Raw genomic sequence first — 17,456 nt, forward strand, 5'->3', positions numbered from 1 at the left:
AAGGGATTGGAGAACATAAGCATTAAAGTGTTCGATTGTCATTCCGGAATTCCTCTTGTCTTAGGAGTCGGAGTTCCTTTCAGGGCAGTCTTTCTTTTGATTTTAACTTCATTCTGCACTCATTAGGCTAACTGGTACAAAAAGGGCACTTCTTAGACACTTGACAACATGGTAGATGTGAAGATCTGTTGCAAAATCTGGGGAATGTCCTTGGTGTCCATGGCAACAAAAGAGCGCCCTGCCGGGAGAGTTCTCTGAAGCCTGAAATTCAGATTGGAAATGAAAATTACCATTGCAAATTCCCTCCTTCCCCAGTCTCCATCCAGCCAGGGTGTCCTCAAGAGCGGCAGTTTTTCCTTTGGAATACGGTCCCCAATGCCACCATTCAGCTAGCTGCTCTGGGGCTACGATGGGGCTTGGGAAAGCAGAAGCTGGAGGAACACTCAAAGGGCGCTTCCACAGAGGGGTCTTTTCAGGAAGACAATCGACCGCTTTCAAAAGCTCCCCGTTCATTTGTGATCGTCATTGTTGGCTACTGAAAAATCCCGGCTGAGATTCGGGGATCAGAAAAGACGTTAGGTAGGGGTCGAGGGGTAACTAGGGTCTCAACCGTTTGCCCGGGGTGAATTCTCACAGCTTTGAACTCATTCATACTGCCAGTCTCTCCAGGGAATCATATGCCTATAAATCCAAGGTCGTTCCTGCTGCTGTTTGCTTTTATATCCCATCCATCACCGTAGGTAGGTAGTGCCCTGCGCTTATCGCCTGTAATGCCGACTCAGCAGCGGTCTTGCCACAGCGTATGGACTCCCCATGGCACAGTTCTACGCTTTGCAACGGAGCAAGGAGAAAAGGTACTCACTCCACAGCTGCCATTTCAGAGCAAAACTTCGCTTGAGCGGGCTGGTTCGATAACAGATGTCAATAGCATTGTCACATGTCTTACATTCGATAGATCTAGTAAACCAGCTCTTTTGTGGGGCGGGGGAGAGGGGTGGGGGAAACTTTTATCTTTTGCTTAGGATAGGATTTGGATTCTGAAATCACTTCCACTGCAAAGGTCTAATAATAATGATGGCATTTGTTAAGCGCTTACTATGTGCGAAGTACCGTTCTAAGCGCTGGGGGGATTCAAGGTGATCAGGTTGTCCCACGTGGGGCTCACAGTCTTTATCCCCATTTTACAGATGAGGTCACTGGGCCTCAGAGAAATGAAGTGACTTGCCCAAGGTCACTTGTCCCACGTGGGGCTCACAGTCTTTATCCCCATTTTACAGATGAGGTCACTGGGCCTCAGAGGAATGAAGTGACTTGCCCAAGGTCACTTGTCCCACGTGGGGCTCACAGTCTTTATCCCCATTTTACAGATGAAGTCACTGAGCCTCAGAGGAATGAAGTGACTTGCCCAAGGTCACACAGCAGACATGTGGCGGAGCTGGGATTAGAACCCATAACCTCTGATTCCCAAGCCCGGGCTCTTTCCACTGAGCCCGTGCTTGATTTCAAAACTGACAAAACGATGAATGAAACGAAATATTTCAAAATGAGACTGACTCTCTGGAAACACAAAACCGCCACAGAACAATTTAGCCAAGGCTGTTTGGCCACCTCGGGAAAACCTGGCGTATCCTAAATTATTATTATTATATTTGTTAGGTGCTTACTATGTGCCAGGCCCCGGGGTAAATGCAAGATAATTGGGTGGGACGCAGTCTTAATCCCCATTTCACAGATGAGGGAACCGAGGCAAAGGACTTGCACAAGGTCACAGAGCAGACAAGTGGCGGAGCCGGGATTAATTAAATTACGGTACTTGTTAAGAGCTTACTATGTGCCAAGCACTGCACTAAGAGCCGGGGTACATACAAGGTAATCAGGTTGTCCCACGTGGGGCTCACGGTCTTAATCCCCATTTTACAGGTGTGGGAACTGAGGCACAGAGAAGCGAAATGGCTTGCCCAAGGTCAGGCAGCAGACAAGTGGTGGAGCGGGGATTAGAACCCATGACCTTCTGACTCCCATGTTCCTCCTCTCCTGGGCTCACACAGGCTACTGGCTTCAGAGAACAGCGCTGGCTCATCTGATACTGCTTATCCAAACCCCTGAGCTGCCAGGTCACACCAACATTGGGGTGCGAAGGAGATGATGCTAAAGAGGACGGATGCTCCTATCTCCCACCCTATTTGGGGCAGAGGTGGCTTTGGACATTGCTGGCAGGTTCCCTCCCAATTCGCCACCTACAAAGCCCTTGCTAATTGTATTTCCTTGCAGCCCAACACCTAATCCCGACCCACAGGCTTCAAATACAGAGCAGTTCATTGCCATTCGAATATCGCTATTGTGAAAGTGACTCTGGCATTTAAAATTTCTTCCTTTCGAAGCCCCCACAAATCGCAGATGGGACAAACCTGAATTTCCAAGGAAGAAAACCATGCGGTCTTTCACTAACTCACGCGTTCATACTTCTTGCCTTCACACGGGTCGTGAAAGTGACTCTGGGCGCTTTAGTTTCTTCTGGGATCTCCACCCCAGCCCCAGCTAATCACCAACGGGGAAAGTCTGAATTTCCGGGCAAGAAAACCACCTGGTCTTCCACCGATTCACGCATTTCTGCTTACCGCCCTTCCATACCTTGCCGCCTGATCTCCCAAGGATCCGATGAATACGGCGAACGCGTTCACTTGGGGATTGACCGTCAGGACTTGGGCAAACCTTGCGGGACGAATGCCGTAGCGCTCCAGGTTGGCATCGCTCAGGACGATGACGAAGTACTCGTCGGCCTCTTCCTTGGCGATCTCTTTGATGGCGTGCTCGGCCCCTTCCAGGGTATGGTCACCGCTCATGCAGAACTGGGCGTGGGCGTGCATCACCTGGCAGCGGGAGACACGGCAAAGCAGCATTAGTACTTGGAGAAATGCTAATAGTTCCCGGGAGACCTGCAGGGAAAGCATCCTGAAGTGGAGCGGAGCCTGAAAACTCTTGCTAACCGTAATGTCCTGCCCTGCAGCTCTTGACACTGCTTGGAATTCCCCAGGTTTGCCTTTTTCATTAGCATGTTGCTTTGTTCCCTGCCTGCTTGCCACTAGCCTTCCCCACTTTTGGAGCGTGAGCTTTGTGTGGAGCAACGGCTGGATCTGTTTTATTATCCTGGCATCTTTCCCCAGTCCTGAAAGCTCGCTGTGGACAGGGAATGTGTCTGTTTATTGTTGTATTGCAATAATAATAATGGTATTTGTTAAGCACTATGTGCAAAGCACTGTTCTAAATGATGGGGAGGTTACAAGGTGATCAGGTTCATTCATTCAATCGTATTTATTGAGCACGTACTGTGTGCAGAGCATTGTACTAAGCGCTTGGGAAGTACAAGTTGGCAACATATAGAGACGGTCCCTTCCCAACAGTGGGCTCACAGTCACGTTGTCCCACGGGGGTCTCACAGTTTTAACCCCCATTTTACAGATGAGGGAACTGAGGCCCAGAGAAGTAAAGTGACTTGCCCAAATTCACACAGCTAATAGTTGGCGGAACCGGGATTTGAACCCATGGCCTCTGACTCCAAAGCCTGGGCTCTTTCCACTGAGCCATGCTGCTTCTCCACTGTACGCTCCCAAGTGCTTAATATAGTGCTCTGCACACAGTAAGCGCTCAATAAATACAACTGACTGACTGATAGGCCTTATCACACACAGTCAGTGCTCAATAAATGCCAAAATGATGATGATAAAAATCTGGTGTTAGCGTATAAAGTGGGAACAGTAGTTGGGTTCCCACAGGTCAGTATTACTAGAGAAACAGCGGCTAGATTTTAGTTTTGGTTTGCACAATGAGCTCGATAGGTCACACACCTGTCAGGGCCAGAAAATTTAGTGAGAAAACTTGACTTTAGGCTGCACCGTCGGCAGAGTGGGACGAGGGTGCTGAGAGGTGAAAACCAGTTCTGTAGGCAAGAGGCCTACTTTTTCCTCTGGACCGTAAGCTCGCTGTGGGCACGGGATGTGTCTGCCTCATTGTTATACTGTACTCTCCCAACTGCTCAGAGTGCTGCACAGCGTAAGCGCTCAATAAATACGATACTATATGATAATACGGCATAATAGGAAGCGCTTAAAAACCATGAAAAAAAGATGGCAGGCTCACGTTTCCAGAGTCCTCTGCTAAGCCGATTTACCTTCAGAATCTCTAGTCTTTGCTTATTGTCCTTGGGAATCTTATTCTCTGGAACCAAGTCGATGTTGTAGCCATCTCCGGAGTGCCCAACAATGTCATACTGTGTATAAACGAACAAAACAAACTATTAGAGACGGACAGTTCCGCTGAAGAAATGTTTCAAAATGGTTCACACTCCCAGAAGTCTCTGAAAGAAGGCAGTGAAGCACAGTGAGTAAACAAACTTTAGTCCACTTCTTTCAGTTTCTGCCATGCTAAACATGTCAGGCACTGTACTAAGCGCTGGGGTGGATTTGAGCAGATCAGGTTGGACGCGGTCCCTGTCCCCCACAGGGCTCACAGTCTTTATCCCCATTTCCCAGATGTGGTAACTGAGGCACCGAGAAGTGAAGTGACTCGCCCAAGATCACACAGGAGGCAATCAATCATACTGAGCGCTTACTTTGTGCAGGGCACTGCACTAAGCGCTTGAGACAAGCGGCAGAGCAAGGATCAGACCATGCTGCTTCTAAGGAAAAGCTATGTGAACTGTTTCAGGGAGAGCCTAGTCCTTCAGGCACTTTAATGAGCTTTACTTTCTGTACTATGAAGTGTGCTCAGGCATTCGGCGCTTAGAACAGTGCTTGGCACATAGTAAGTGCTTAACAAATACCATCATTATTATTTAAGGCTATGGAGACAAAAGTGTGATAAACTAGACCAGACTGTGCGTTTACCTCAGGCAAAGGAGAAAGAATGGATGCCATTTCCCAGGGTGCTGGTCTGTTTACAGGTACCCTTTTTTTTCCTCCTTACATCTGTAGGGTACTTTTAATTTTCCTAAACAGTTTCACAGAATTGATCTCCTTCTGTCCTAACAATGTCCCTGGGAAGCAGGGTGAGGCAGGTTTTATTATTCCCATTTTACAGACGAAACTGTGGCACAGAGAGGTTCAATGCTTCGCTTGAGGTCACACAGCAGGTAAGTGGCAGAGCTCTGCGGAGCAGCGGGGCCTAGTGGATGGAGCACGGGCCACAGAGTCACAGGGTCATGGGTTCTAATCCCAGCTCTGCCACTTGCAAGCTGGGTGATGCTGGGCAAGTCACTACACTTCTTGGACTGTCTCTAGATGTTGCCAATTTGTACTTCCTAAGCGCTTAGTACAGTGCTCTGCACACAGTAAGCACTCAATAAATACGATTGATTGATTGATTCCCTCATCTGTAAAATGGGGGCTCTGTGAGCGCTTTGTGGGACAGGGACTGTGTCCAACTCGATTAGCTTGTATCTGCCCCAGAGCTTAGACGGTGCCTGGCACATAGTAAGCACAACAAATACCATTTTTATTACTATTATTGTTATTATTAGCTCTGACTCCCTGAGTTCCTCACTCTTTCCACTCCACAGCACTGCCCTCCACTTCTGCTTCTTGCCTCAAGGTTCAGCGGGACTTCTCCCTTCACCTTGGTTTCAAAATATCTAGAGCCAACCTTGGTGGTAGACAGGGAATCAATGATATGGAGACAAGGGGGACCGTTCTTTCATACTTACCGCACAACGGCTTTTCCATTTCTTGCCTTTCCTCACTTTTTCTACAAGACCTTTGCCACTGAATAGCTACCATTACTGGCTATTGGTGAATTCATTTTCCAGAAAGTCGGGAGGGACAATTTGAGGGGTCTGAGAAGCAGTCCCCCCTCTGAAGAGGCCAAAATCTCGCTCCCTCCTTTCTGACCGCTAATTCTCCTAGTCAGATCCTAACCAGTCAATTGGAACTCAGATAGAAGCAACCAGGAAATTTCCTTGGGATTAGCAATTGTTTCACTTGGCACAACTGTTTCGACTGGACTCTCTTTCCAATTCACGATACAGGGGAAGAGGATTACTCCGTCCCAGGGAGGTTAACTACTGCCCAGCAAAAGGAAACCCAGCAAAGTGCTCAGAATGGAAAAGACCACGTTTTGCACACGAATCACCCCCTCGGGAGTAGATAATGTTTTGGGCTAGGAGGTCATCTTGAATGCAACAGACCCACAGATAATCTGTGCATTTGAAATACACTAAACCATCTGAAATATCCATTTTTTTTGGTCAGAGGGGTCAGCTCCGAAGCGGTATTCTGCTGTGAGAAATAGAAGGTGCAGTTTCCTTACACTGATAAATAAGCTCTTCGGCTAGACTGAACGATGAAACGCTTTGAGTGTGGCGCATCTCGGGGACAAGTAGCTATTACCAACCGTCTCCCAGCCCGGCAGCGGTCACCTTGAATTTCTGCTCATAGTTCTCGAAGGCCTCCATGACCATGCAGACGGCCTCCATGGAACGCTCCAGTCGTCCATCCACGCCGTTGAAGCGGTACATGCTTCCGGAAACGTCCACTACCAGGCGCAAACGCTTGGGTTTCTGCTGGGGACTGCCGAGCTGAGGGGTAACAAAACGGAAAGCGAGCGATGCTGTCTTAAACGGGAGAGCACTTCATTCAGTCAATCGGATCTACTGTGTGTGGAGCGCTGTACTAAGCGCCGGCGGGCCACTGGCGGGGCCTGGAGGCCGACGACTCAGTCGCCGGGCAGGCGGAGAGGTTGAAACAGGTCGGAGTTGAGTCACTTGAACCCTAGCCTGGTTCTGCCCCCGTTCGAGATCCCACGGGAAAGGCTGTCCTTCGGAACTGATGTCGTAAAGAGACTCAAGCCAACCTTGCAAACTGGGGGCGTTACTCTCAGTAGACCGGTTGAATGTAGTGCCGGATTTTCAATCAACTCTGGTCCGTAAGTTTGCAACACTTCAGAGGGAAATGCTCACATCTGTTTTAACAGTTTCCGGTCCAAGGGGCCCCAAGAGAGCATTTTCCCCATATGCAATAAGAAGTCTCTGAATCCTAACACACAGCTCTCTGAAAGAAGGGGGTCTGGAAATGGATTTAAGAAAAAAAATACTTCAATCACCCCTTAGATCTTTAACCACCTTCCATTTTTTTCTCCTGTCAGTCACTGAACTGTTCCATGTCCTCATCTTGGTAATGGGAGGTTTGAAATGGACACTTTTAAAAATGGACAACTTTTTTCTGTGGCCAGCAGAGATATCCATTTTCAAGGGCAATCTGTGAACAACCTATATAAAAAGAAGAGGTTCTAAAATATATCTGTGGCCAGGATTTCTGCTAAAAATTGAGAGCTCTACGTCAGGGAGGTTTTGCAACTCCACGTGGAGATACTTGGCTTTTTAGAGGGAAAGCATGGACTGATAATTCACATTTTTCTAAAAAAGCTGGGTGTATCCCCCAAAATTAAAAAGCAATTTTATACACTGTCCTGGTAGTGATGATAGCAAACATTCATCAGGATAGGTTTAGCGACTATTATATGAGTTGGGGGAGATACAATTACTGTATCCCAGCAATCAAAGAGGTTACCGAAATTACCAACATATTTCTCTTTCTGGCAGCATTTCAATATAGCCAATTATATTTTTTTTAAAAAAAACCCCTCCAAGTTCTTCCACTTCTCTCTCTCTTCCCATCTTTCATTCCCTCTCCTTCCATCTCCCTTCCTCTTTTCTCTCCATAAATACATAACTGGAACAGGGTCAATGTCTCCCAGTGCTCATCCTGATGTGAGTTTGTCTTTTTCTCCAAGTTTAAGGAACGGGCGTCCTGCCTTTCTGCTTGCTGCATGCCTGCCTCCTCTAGAGAAGATACCTGACCTTCTGGAGCTTAGAGGGAATCATCATCATCAATCGTATTTATTGAGCGCTTACTATGCAGTCTTTGCTGGAGTTTGAACCAGAGCATGGTCTTCCCTCATCCTTCCGTACCGTGGGGGTCTCTGTCTCACTGGCGGCTGGTCAGTTCGCCCCGGGGCAGGGCCAGAGGAAGCTAGAATCCTATTTTCAGATCCCTCTAAACTGTAAGTTCTTGGGTAGGGAACATGTCTGCTGTATTGTCCTCTCCCAAGTGCTTAGTACAGTGCTCTGCACACAGTAAGCATTCAATAAATACGAGTTACAGACTTTAGCGGGTCCCCTCTGGCTTCTATTGGGGTCAGAAAGGCCATTCTCCCCCTGAGCCAGGTTCCCTGGGGCCCTTATTCCTTGCCCGCAGACTCTTCGGGCATTTGTCTGAACAACAGGAGAGAGCAGGGAAAGGTTGAATTGAAGTTTCCCACTTGCGGCTGCCAAACCTCTGAACGAGGGACAGGTGGGAGAAATGTTCTTCGATTCCAATAATCCTACAGTCCTGTGCAATTGGCAATAATCTATGGCCCGATTAAGAATGTCACACCACTGAAAAAGGGCTCAAAATGTTTCGCATTTGAGTCCGATCCCAGAGTGAAGCCTTCTAGGCTTGTAAATCGAGAGTAAAGTGTAAGTTACAGCAGCGACAGTTACATTATACAATCAATCAATCGTATTTATTGAGCGCTTACTGTGTGCAGAGCACCGTACTAAGGGCTTGGGAAGGACAAGTTGGCAACATACAGAGACGGTCCCTACCCAACGGTGGGCTCACAGTCTAGAAGGGGGAGACAGAGAACAAAACCAAATATATTAACAAAATAAAATAAATAGAACAGATATGTACAAGGAAGATAGAGTAATAAATATGTACAAACATATACATATATACAGGTGCTGTGGGGAAGGGAAGGAGGTAAGACGGGGGGATGAAGAGGGGGAGGAGAAGTGTCTACCACTGTATTGGACTTGTTTTCATCGTCAACCTAAAAGAACGTACAGCTCTACAACCGGCACAACAACTAGACAATAGATAGGAGATTTAAATGAACGCATACAGGCCTGGATCAGCCGAATGAGTTTGCCCTACTAAATCTACCGTCCGCAAAACACTTACTTCTGGCTCCTGTTCTCCCCGCCGTTTGTAGATTGCCCTTTCTCCCGTCAAACCATCGATTATCTTGGCATCGTCTAATTCCCCAGTCGCTTGGTGTTTCAGCCACTGTCTTTCTTTACCCTTGGCCTACGGAGAGAAAGTAGAGCATCCTTGGTTCACTGTCCCCTGCTGGCTCATTCACAGTGCTTCCAACTCCTCTACACCCTAAATTTGTTGTGGGCAGGGAACGTGCCCACCACTTCTGTTGTAGTGTGCTCTCCCAAGTGCTTAGTACAGTGGTCCGCACAGAGAATACGCAATAAATAATAATAATAATGATGATGGTATTTGTTAAGTGCTTACTATGTGCCAAGCACTGTTCTAGGCACTGCATGAGATACAAGGTAATCGGGTTTTCCCACTTGGGACCACAGTCTTAATCCCCGTTTTACAGATGAGGTAACTGAGGCACAGAAGCGAAGAGCCTTGCCCCAAACCACACAGCTGATAAGTGGCAGAGCCGGGATTAGAACCCACACCCTCTGAGTCCCAAGCCTGGGCTCTTGCCACTAAGCCACACTGCTTTCTCTTGGATCTCTATTTGTTAAGCACTTTCTATATGCCAGGCGCTGTACTACGCACTGGGGTGGATACACGCAAATCCAGTTGGACGCAGTCCCTGTCCCCGCAGTCTCAAATCCCCATTTTACAGATGAGGGAGCTGAGGCCCATTTCTCCTAAACGCTTACTACAGTGCTCTGCGCAGTTAGCGCTCAAGAAATTACAACTGACTGACAATGAAAATGACACGTCGATCCTTCCTGGCGATCAGGTAACCCTCTTCTTGCCCTCTCAACCTTTTCCCCCCTTTTCTCCCCCCCGAGCCACACTGTGCCTCTGAAAATGGTTTCTGTATTTTCCCGCGATTTCCGGGAGAAGCCCTCTAACCCAGCTCCCGGATTTAGGCCGTAAAGGAGGGGAAGCCCAAACGTTCGGCCCGGATCGTTGCGATTCCACGACGGTTTTACCTGCAAATTATCCAGGATGACCCGCAGGGAGTGTACCTGCCGCCGGACGGCGCCGGAAAATCTCTCGTAGGTTTGCGCATCGTATTCGCTCATCTGGATTTCCTTTAATCTGAACAAGAAGAAAAAGGACAGGGGTCACGAAGGGCAGGCTGTGCCTAGCAAGTCACCTGCTTACGGGCCACCCCAAAGGGTTTGACAGCCATTCAGAATTTGGGGAGAGAGCTGCGACGCTATCCCTTGGACTTGAAGCTGCAAACGTCAAGGGAACCCGGAGGCATGCTGCTTTTGAGATCAACATGATTAACCTTAATTTAACCTGACATATTCTTTGATAGAGTGGCGATTTTTCAAAAATTCTCAATTGGCACTTGTTTGGGTGGCAGTAGAGGCCTATTATGTATAAGGATCCTAAACTATTGTATTCCAATGCCTTTTTTCAACGCTTTCCCCCTTAGGTGGCTAATCGTGCATTTAAAAGTTCAAAGTAATCGTACTTTGACAATTTGATGTTGTGGAAATTCACTCCGTATAGTTCAAGTATTAACTTTGTCCTTGCCTATCTCAAGCCAACACAATAAATGTATGATCCAGAAGAGTTTAAGTTAGAATTTTAAACACCTCAAATGGACTGGATAGAATAACTTCAATAACAATAATAATGATAGCATTTGTTAAGCGCTTACTATGTGCAAGGCACTGTTCTAAGTGCTGGGGAGGATATAAGGTGATAATGTCCTACGTGGGGCTCCCAGGCAACACACAACAGACTGCGGGGGAACCGGGATTAGAACTCATGACCTCTGACTCCCAAGCCTGTACTTTTCCCACTGAGCCACGCGGCAATGTGGCCTAGTGGATACAGAATGGGCCTGGGATTCAGAAGCACCTGGGTTCCAAACCCAGCTCGGCCATTTGTGTGCTGTGTGACCTTGGGCAAGTCACTGTGCCTCAGTTTCCTCATCTGTAAAATGGGGGTTAAGACTGGGAGCCCCACGTGGGCTAGGGACTGTGCCCAACCTGATAAGCTTATATCTACCCCACAGCTTAGTACTTCACAAATACTCTAAAAGAATAAAGTGAACAGTAATTGAGACTTCATGGAACATTCCCAGGACTGCTGTACTATCCAATCTCTGCCTGACTTCCCCTCGTCTTCCCTCCTCTGTTCTTATCCCTTCCCTATCCCCGCCACCCACATATCGTCTGACGTACATCATCTCTCCCCAAGGCTCTCCATCTTTAAATTCCCATTCCCCCATCTCCCCAAGGCTCTCCATCTTTAAATTCCCATTCCCCCGACCTCTCCTATCAATTTTGGCCTAATTACCTCTAATTACACCTACTGAGTGCAGATCACTGTACTATGACAGAATAACAGCTATGATCCCTCCACTCTCTCTCCCCCTGGACCCCTTCTTCCCTCTTTTGTCGCCCGGCTGCCGGATCCCAGCTGCTCCCCACGGCTTTGTCCAAGAGGAGGGCAGGGGAGGGGAGGGAAGGGAATTAGGCCAGGGCTGTATTACAGTCCCCAATTGGAAAGCGGAGCACTAGAGGTGGGGTGATGGGGAAAAGGGATGGGTAGAAAATCAATAGGATGTAGTGATTGTTGGGCAGGGCTTATGAAATTAACTCCTTCGTGATGTACCTATGGGGTTGGGGCAGCGTGGTTGGTAAGAACGGGAGGTGCACCGAGGCAGTAAGTACTACCAGGCGAATGGCAATTTACTTAAGTGCTTTTTTACAGTATTTGTTAAACACTTACTGTGTGTCAGGGACCGTTCTAAGCACTGGGCTAATTAGATTGGACACAGTCCCTGTCCCACATGATGATGACGATGACGGTATTTGTTAAGCACTTACTATGTGCCAAGCACTGTTCTAAGCACTGGGGTAGATACAGAGTAATCTGGTTGGCCCACATGGGGCTCACAGTTTCAATCCGCATTTTACAGATGAGGTAACTGAGAGGCACAGAGAAGTGAAGTGACTTGCCCAAGGTCACGCAGCCGATAAATGGTAGAGCAGGATTAGAACTCACAGCCTCTGACTCCCAAGCCGGTGCTCTTTCCACTAAGCCATGCTGCTTCTCTTCCACATGGGGCTCGCAGTCTAAGTAGGAGGGTAAACTGGCACTGCATCCTCATTTTACAGTTGAGGCGACTGAGGCACAGAGAAGTTAAGGGTCTCACCCAGCGGGCAAGCTGCAGAGCGGGGACGAGAACCCAGGTTTTCTGTCTCCCGGGCCCTTGCTCTTTCCACTAGGCCGTGCTGCTTGGACTCCTCTCTGCACCTCCTCTTCCATAAACGATATTTTAATATTAACCTCTGCTTAAACGCCTTCTGGCCCATCTCCCGGGCAGCTTTCTTCACCTCCTCGGGGACGGCATCTTTCTCGGCCTGGGACACCTGGTGCACATCATGGCCGGCATCCAGCCGATAAGGGCCTCCTTTGCCCCCCAGGCCTGCGGTATCTCTGCCACCTGGAAGAAATGGCACAGAAGTCGAGCGGCTTTGACCAAGAAAAGCTGGAACTGGCCGCGGACCAAAAAAAAAAAAAGCAGCTAAAATGGGATCATCATCAATCGTATCTACTGAGCGCTTACTATGTGCACAGCACTGTACTAAGCGCTTGGGAAGTACAAATTGGCAACATATAGAGACAGTCCCTACCCAACAGTGGGCTCACAGTCTAAAAGATTCCAGCAACCCCATTAAAACCATATATATGACTGAACCAACGAACCATTTCATCAAAGTGTGTATTATTAAAAATGACTCGTTACATATCTCAATCTATGCAATCAATCCATCAACAGTACTTTACAGAGTGCTCGCTCCGTGCTCAGCACTGTACAAAATGCTGGGAAAAGTACGACAGAGTAGGTAGAAATGATCCTTGCCCTCAGAAAGCTTACAGCCTAGCTGGGGGAGACAGACACTAAAATAAATCGGAAGTAGTGGGAAGCAACCGAGTTTAAAGATATTTATAAAAATGCTACGGAATAGGTTTTGCGGGGCTGAGGCCTCAAGTTCTTAGACAATGCAAAAGTGGTAAAGAGGCAGCATGGGGGGAAATAGGGTGAAGAGATGAGTGCTTATTAAGGGCAGGCTTCTTGGAAGAAATGCGATTTCAGAAGGGCCTCTTTTTTTAAAAAAAATGCTACTTAGGGGTTTCCATGGCCTAATGGTTAGAGCACGAGCCTGGGCGTCAAAAGGGCCTGGGTGCTAATTCCTGCTCCACCCGTTATCTGCTGCGTGACCTTAGGTTTTACCTTTCTTGTTCTCAGACCCTCTAGATATTTTACCCCGTGAGGCCCCCTCTACCGTGGATTTAGCCTCTATAAGACATGGAATTGGCAATACTAGGTTGAAATTCAGAAGAGACCATGCATAGTTCCCAGCTACAACGGGACCACTGTGGAGAAGCAGTGTGGCCTGGTGGCTAGAGCATGGCCCTGGCAGTCAGAAGGTCATGGGTTCTAATCCGGGCTCTGCCACTTGTCTGCTGGATGACCTTGGGCCTGTCACTTCTCTGCACCTCAGTTATCTCACCCGTCAACTGGGGACTGAGTTTGGACACACAGGGTCTGTGTCCAACCTGATTAGCTTGTATTCACCCCAGCGCTGAGTACAGTGCCTGGCACATAGTAAGCCCTTAACAAATACCCAAATGATTATTATTATTGTTATTATCATTAAGTCTTCATCCTATTGCTTACAAACAGATCCCGGTGCGGTTAAAGCTGGGGTATTACAGAAGCCTGGAGGTCACAGTTCAACTGGGAGCCCGTTGGTGGGGAGGGATTGTCTCTATCTGTTGCCGAATTATACTTTCCAAGCGCTTAGTACAGTGCTCTGCACACAGTCAGCGCTCAATAAATGCGACTGAATGAATGAACAGCATTCTGGAAACAGCAGTCAGGTGAAAGAAATCAAGGACCACGGGATTAGAAAAAAAGGCAGTGGCCAGGACACCCAAAGGTGAGCCTGGGCAGAGAGGGGTAATCAGTCAGTCAATCATATTTATTGAGCACTTACTGTGTGCAGAGCACTGAACTAAGTGCTTGAGAGAGTACAATATAACAATAAACAGACACATTCCCTGCGCACAGTGAGCTTACAGTCTGGGGGCGGGGGGATGACTGATGGTTCATTTGGCCTCAAGGAGATGATCCACAGGATCGGTGTAGCGTGGCTTAGTGGAAAGAGTCCGGTCTTGGGAGTTTTGGAAGAATTTTGGAAGAGAAGCGTAGGCTGTGCACCACGTCAGCAATGATAATAATAATTATTATAATTATGGTAATTGTTAAGCGCTTACTATGTACCAGGCATTGTACTAAGTGCTGGGGTGGATACGAGTAAATCGGGTTGGACACCGTCCCTGTCCCATGTGGGCTCACAGTCTCAATCTTCATTTCCTAGATGAGGCATCTGAGGTCCAGAGAAGTGAAGTGATTTGCCCAAAGTCACACAGGAGACAAGGGGCAGAGTTGGAATTCGAACTCTTGACCTCCTGACACCCAGGCCCGTTCTCTAGCCACTGAGCCCTGCTGCTTCTCTAACACTTCGAGAGAGAGCCCTGACACTTGGGAAGAAGCTCCACGAAGAGCCCCTTCCTCCGTTGTTGGAATGAACGGGCTTACTCCATCAGTTACGAAAACCACTACCTATGTGCTAAGCACTGAGGTGGATGCCTATATAACAGATGAGGTCCCGCCAGCCTTAAGGAAGTGTATTACCCAGCGGGGGACCGACTACTTCCTAATTTGACTCGCATAGGGATTCTAGAAGCTTCAAGCACAAGAGGGTTTCAGAGCAACGGTTCCCTAATAAATACCAACCTGTCCCACCAGCCCAGGTATTGCCACCCACGTGGGGCACGTTGTCTGGGTCTTCCTTCCCGTGTTTCGGTGAGCTCACATCTTCGCCACTGTCTCGGTTGATGGTTATCTACGAAATGAAAACAAAAGGAAGTTCGTTCATTCATTCCATCATATTTACTGAGTGCTTACTCTATGCAAAGCACTGTACCAAGCCCTCGGGGAAGTACAATACAACAACAAAGAAGCATACTGAACCTCACCCATCACTCTCTCTAATCATCCATTACAGGCCTTCAGGCCATGAGTTCATTCAAACCTCTCTTTTCGGCAGCAAAAACGTAATAAGACAGTTGAACATGCAAGGCAAACTCTTATTTCATTTAGACTGCTTCATAAAGACTTGTTTTACTACTTAGCTTTGGATGAGGACTTAAGTTGAGGAGTTTAGTGTGATTTTTAAAACATTTGGTGCTTAAAATTCGGGGGACATGAAAATGCAGAAAACTGGAATCAGAGAAGCAGTGTGGCCTAGTGAAAAGAGTAGGGACTTGAGAGACGAAGGACCCGAGATCTCAACCCAACTCTGCGTGGGCCTGCCAAGTGGCCTTGGGCAAACCACTTCTTGGTTCTTCATTTTTCTCATCTGTAAAATCGGGATTCAGTAACTATTCTCCCTCCCCACAGTGAACTGCACACAGTAAGCGCTCAATAAATACGATTGATGATGATTAGTCTGTGAGCCCCATTTTTTTTTAATGGCTTTTATTAAGCGCTTACTGTGTGCCAGGCACTGTACTAAACGCTGGGGTAGATACTGACATTTGGGACGGAGACTGTGTCTGACCTATTTATCTTGTATCTACCCGAAAACTCAGTACGGAGACTGAGCACATTAACAAATGTGGCCATTATTATTATTAAAGATAAACTGTCCGCTGGTTAAAAATTATGTAATCACCAGCAGGACTGCAAGAGAAACCAAATGTTGCTATCACTGAATATGGCTGTGTCAGAGACACTTGTTAAGTGGTGAATACTCCAGTCGGTTAACAATAATGCCGCTTTCATATCTGTCAGAGATGAGAACGGCAGAAAGACTGCTTGAGACTGGAAGGGTGACTCCTCACTCCTGGTTTTTAGGTGGTCCGCCCTGCCCGGGACTGAATGTTGTGGGGAGGGAGGTGGGAGGCGAGTTGGAAATGGGGGTCTGGTGTAGCCGAGTGCTGACAGCGGCCACTCTAAAGCGAAGAGAAATGACACACGCCGACAGAAATTCAGCAAAATGCTTGTGCGGGGTTTTTCTTACCATTACCACAACTGGATGTCCATTGTACACCACCCACTTTATTGCTGATCTTACTGTAGATGCTTCCTCCCAAATGCACGTTACTGATGTTTCCTTATAACACCTAACTTTTGTTCTTGCTAGAAGGAGCCCTGGATAACAGCGCATCCATTAATGTGGGAATAAAAGCAGAGTCGACAGTAATGTTAGGATTTCTATCACTCTTACCTGGGAGAACAGTGTTTGACACATAGTAATAGTAATAATTATGGTATTTGTGAAGCACTTACTATGTGTCGAGCACTGTTCTAAGCGCTGCACCACTGGCTCCTCACCGTTGGATTTAAAGCACTCAATCCCCTTGCCCGCTCGCACCTCACCTTGCTACAACTCAGCCCACACACTCGGTTCCTCTAATCCTAACCTTTCACTGTACCTCCATCTCATCCACCTTGCCACCCACCTCTCTCCCACGTCCTACCTCTGGCCTCCTTCCTCCTATCAGACAGATAATTTCCCTCCCACGCTTGAAAACCATACTGAAGTCACGTCTCCTCCAAGAAGTCTTCCCTGACTAAGCCCTCTCCTCTTCTCCCACTTCCTCTGCACCACTCTTACTTGCTCCTTCATTCATCCTCTCTCCCATCCCCACAGCACATATACACAGATCTGTAATTCATTTACTTATCAATTAATTAATAGTACTGTCTGTCTCCCCCTCTAGTCTATAAGCTTGTTGTGGGCAGGAATGAGTCTGTTTCTTGTTATATTATATACTCTTACTTGCTCCTTCATTCATCCTCTCTCCCCTAACCCCACAGCACGTATACACAGATCTGTAATTCATTTACTTCTCAATTAATTAATAGTACTGTCTGTCTCCCCCTCCAGTCTATAAGCTTGTTGTGGGCAGGAATGAGTCTGTTTCTTGTTATATTATATACTCTTACTTGCTCCTTCATTCATCCTCTCTCCCCTAACCCCACAGCACATATACACAGATCTGTAATTCATTTACTTATCAATTAATTAATAGTACTGTCTGTCTCCCCCTCCAGTCTATAAGCTTGTTGTGGGCAGGAATGAGTCTGTTTCTTGTTATATTATACTCTCCCAAGCACTTAGTACAGTGCTTTGCACACACTAAGCGCTCAATAAATACAGTCGAACGAATGAATGAATAATCTCTGCCTTCAAGAAGCTACGAGAAAGTGCCTAGTGGAAAGAGCCAGGGGTCAGAGTATCTGGGTTCTAATCCCAGCTCTGCCAGTTTGCTGCGTGATCTTGGGCAAGTCACTTAACTCCTCTGTGCCTCAGTTTCCTCGACTGTAAAAAAAGGGACTCA

The 17,456-nt window shown here is 47.4% G+C and overlaps 1 protein-coding gene across 2 annotated transcripts in view; it reads right to left on the minus strand.

The window, feature by feature from the left end:
* VWA8 (von Willebrand factor A domain containing 8) overlaps window positions 1-17,456 on the minus strand; it is a 155,534-nt gene continuing 138,078 nt past the window's right edge. The window contains exons 38-45 of one of the 2 annotated variants that reach the window (XM_038762124.1): window positions 14,845-14,953; window positions 12,327-12,483; window positions 10,004-10,112; window positions 8,997-9,122; window positions 6,410-6,568; window positions 4,169-4,267; window positions 2,632-2,870; window positions 1-261 (exon numbers count right to left, since the gene is read on the minus strand). In XM_038762124.1, the coding sequence (XP_038618052.1) occupies window positions 153-261; window positions 2,632-2,870; window positions 4,169-4,267; window positions 6,410-6,568; window positions 8,997-9,122; window positions 10,004-10,112; window positions 12,327-12,483; window positions 14,845-14,953 (1,107 nt within the window). In that variant the 3' untranslated portion in view covers window positions 1-152. Of the gene's footprint in view, window positions 262-2,631; window positions 2,871-4,168; window positions 4,268-6,409; window positions 6,569-6,755; window positions 7,056-8,996; window positions 9,123-10,003; window positions 10,113-12,326; window positions 12,484-14,844; window positions 14,954-17,456 lie in introns of those variants that run through there. The other variant, XM_038762125.1, reaches the window with a different exon arrangement.

The sequence above is a fragment of the Tachyglossus aculeatus genome, chromosome 20 (assembly GCF_015852505.1).
Source record: "Tachyglossus aculeatus isolate mTacAcu1 chromosome 20, mTacAcu1.pri, whole genome shotgun sequence".
In the NCBI taxonomy this organism is placed as follows: domain Eukaryota; kingdom Metazoa; phylum Chordata; class Mammalia; order Monotremata; family Tachyglossidae; genus Tachyglossus; species Tachyglossus aculeatus.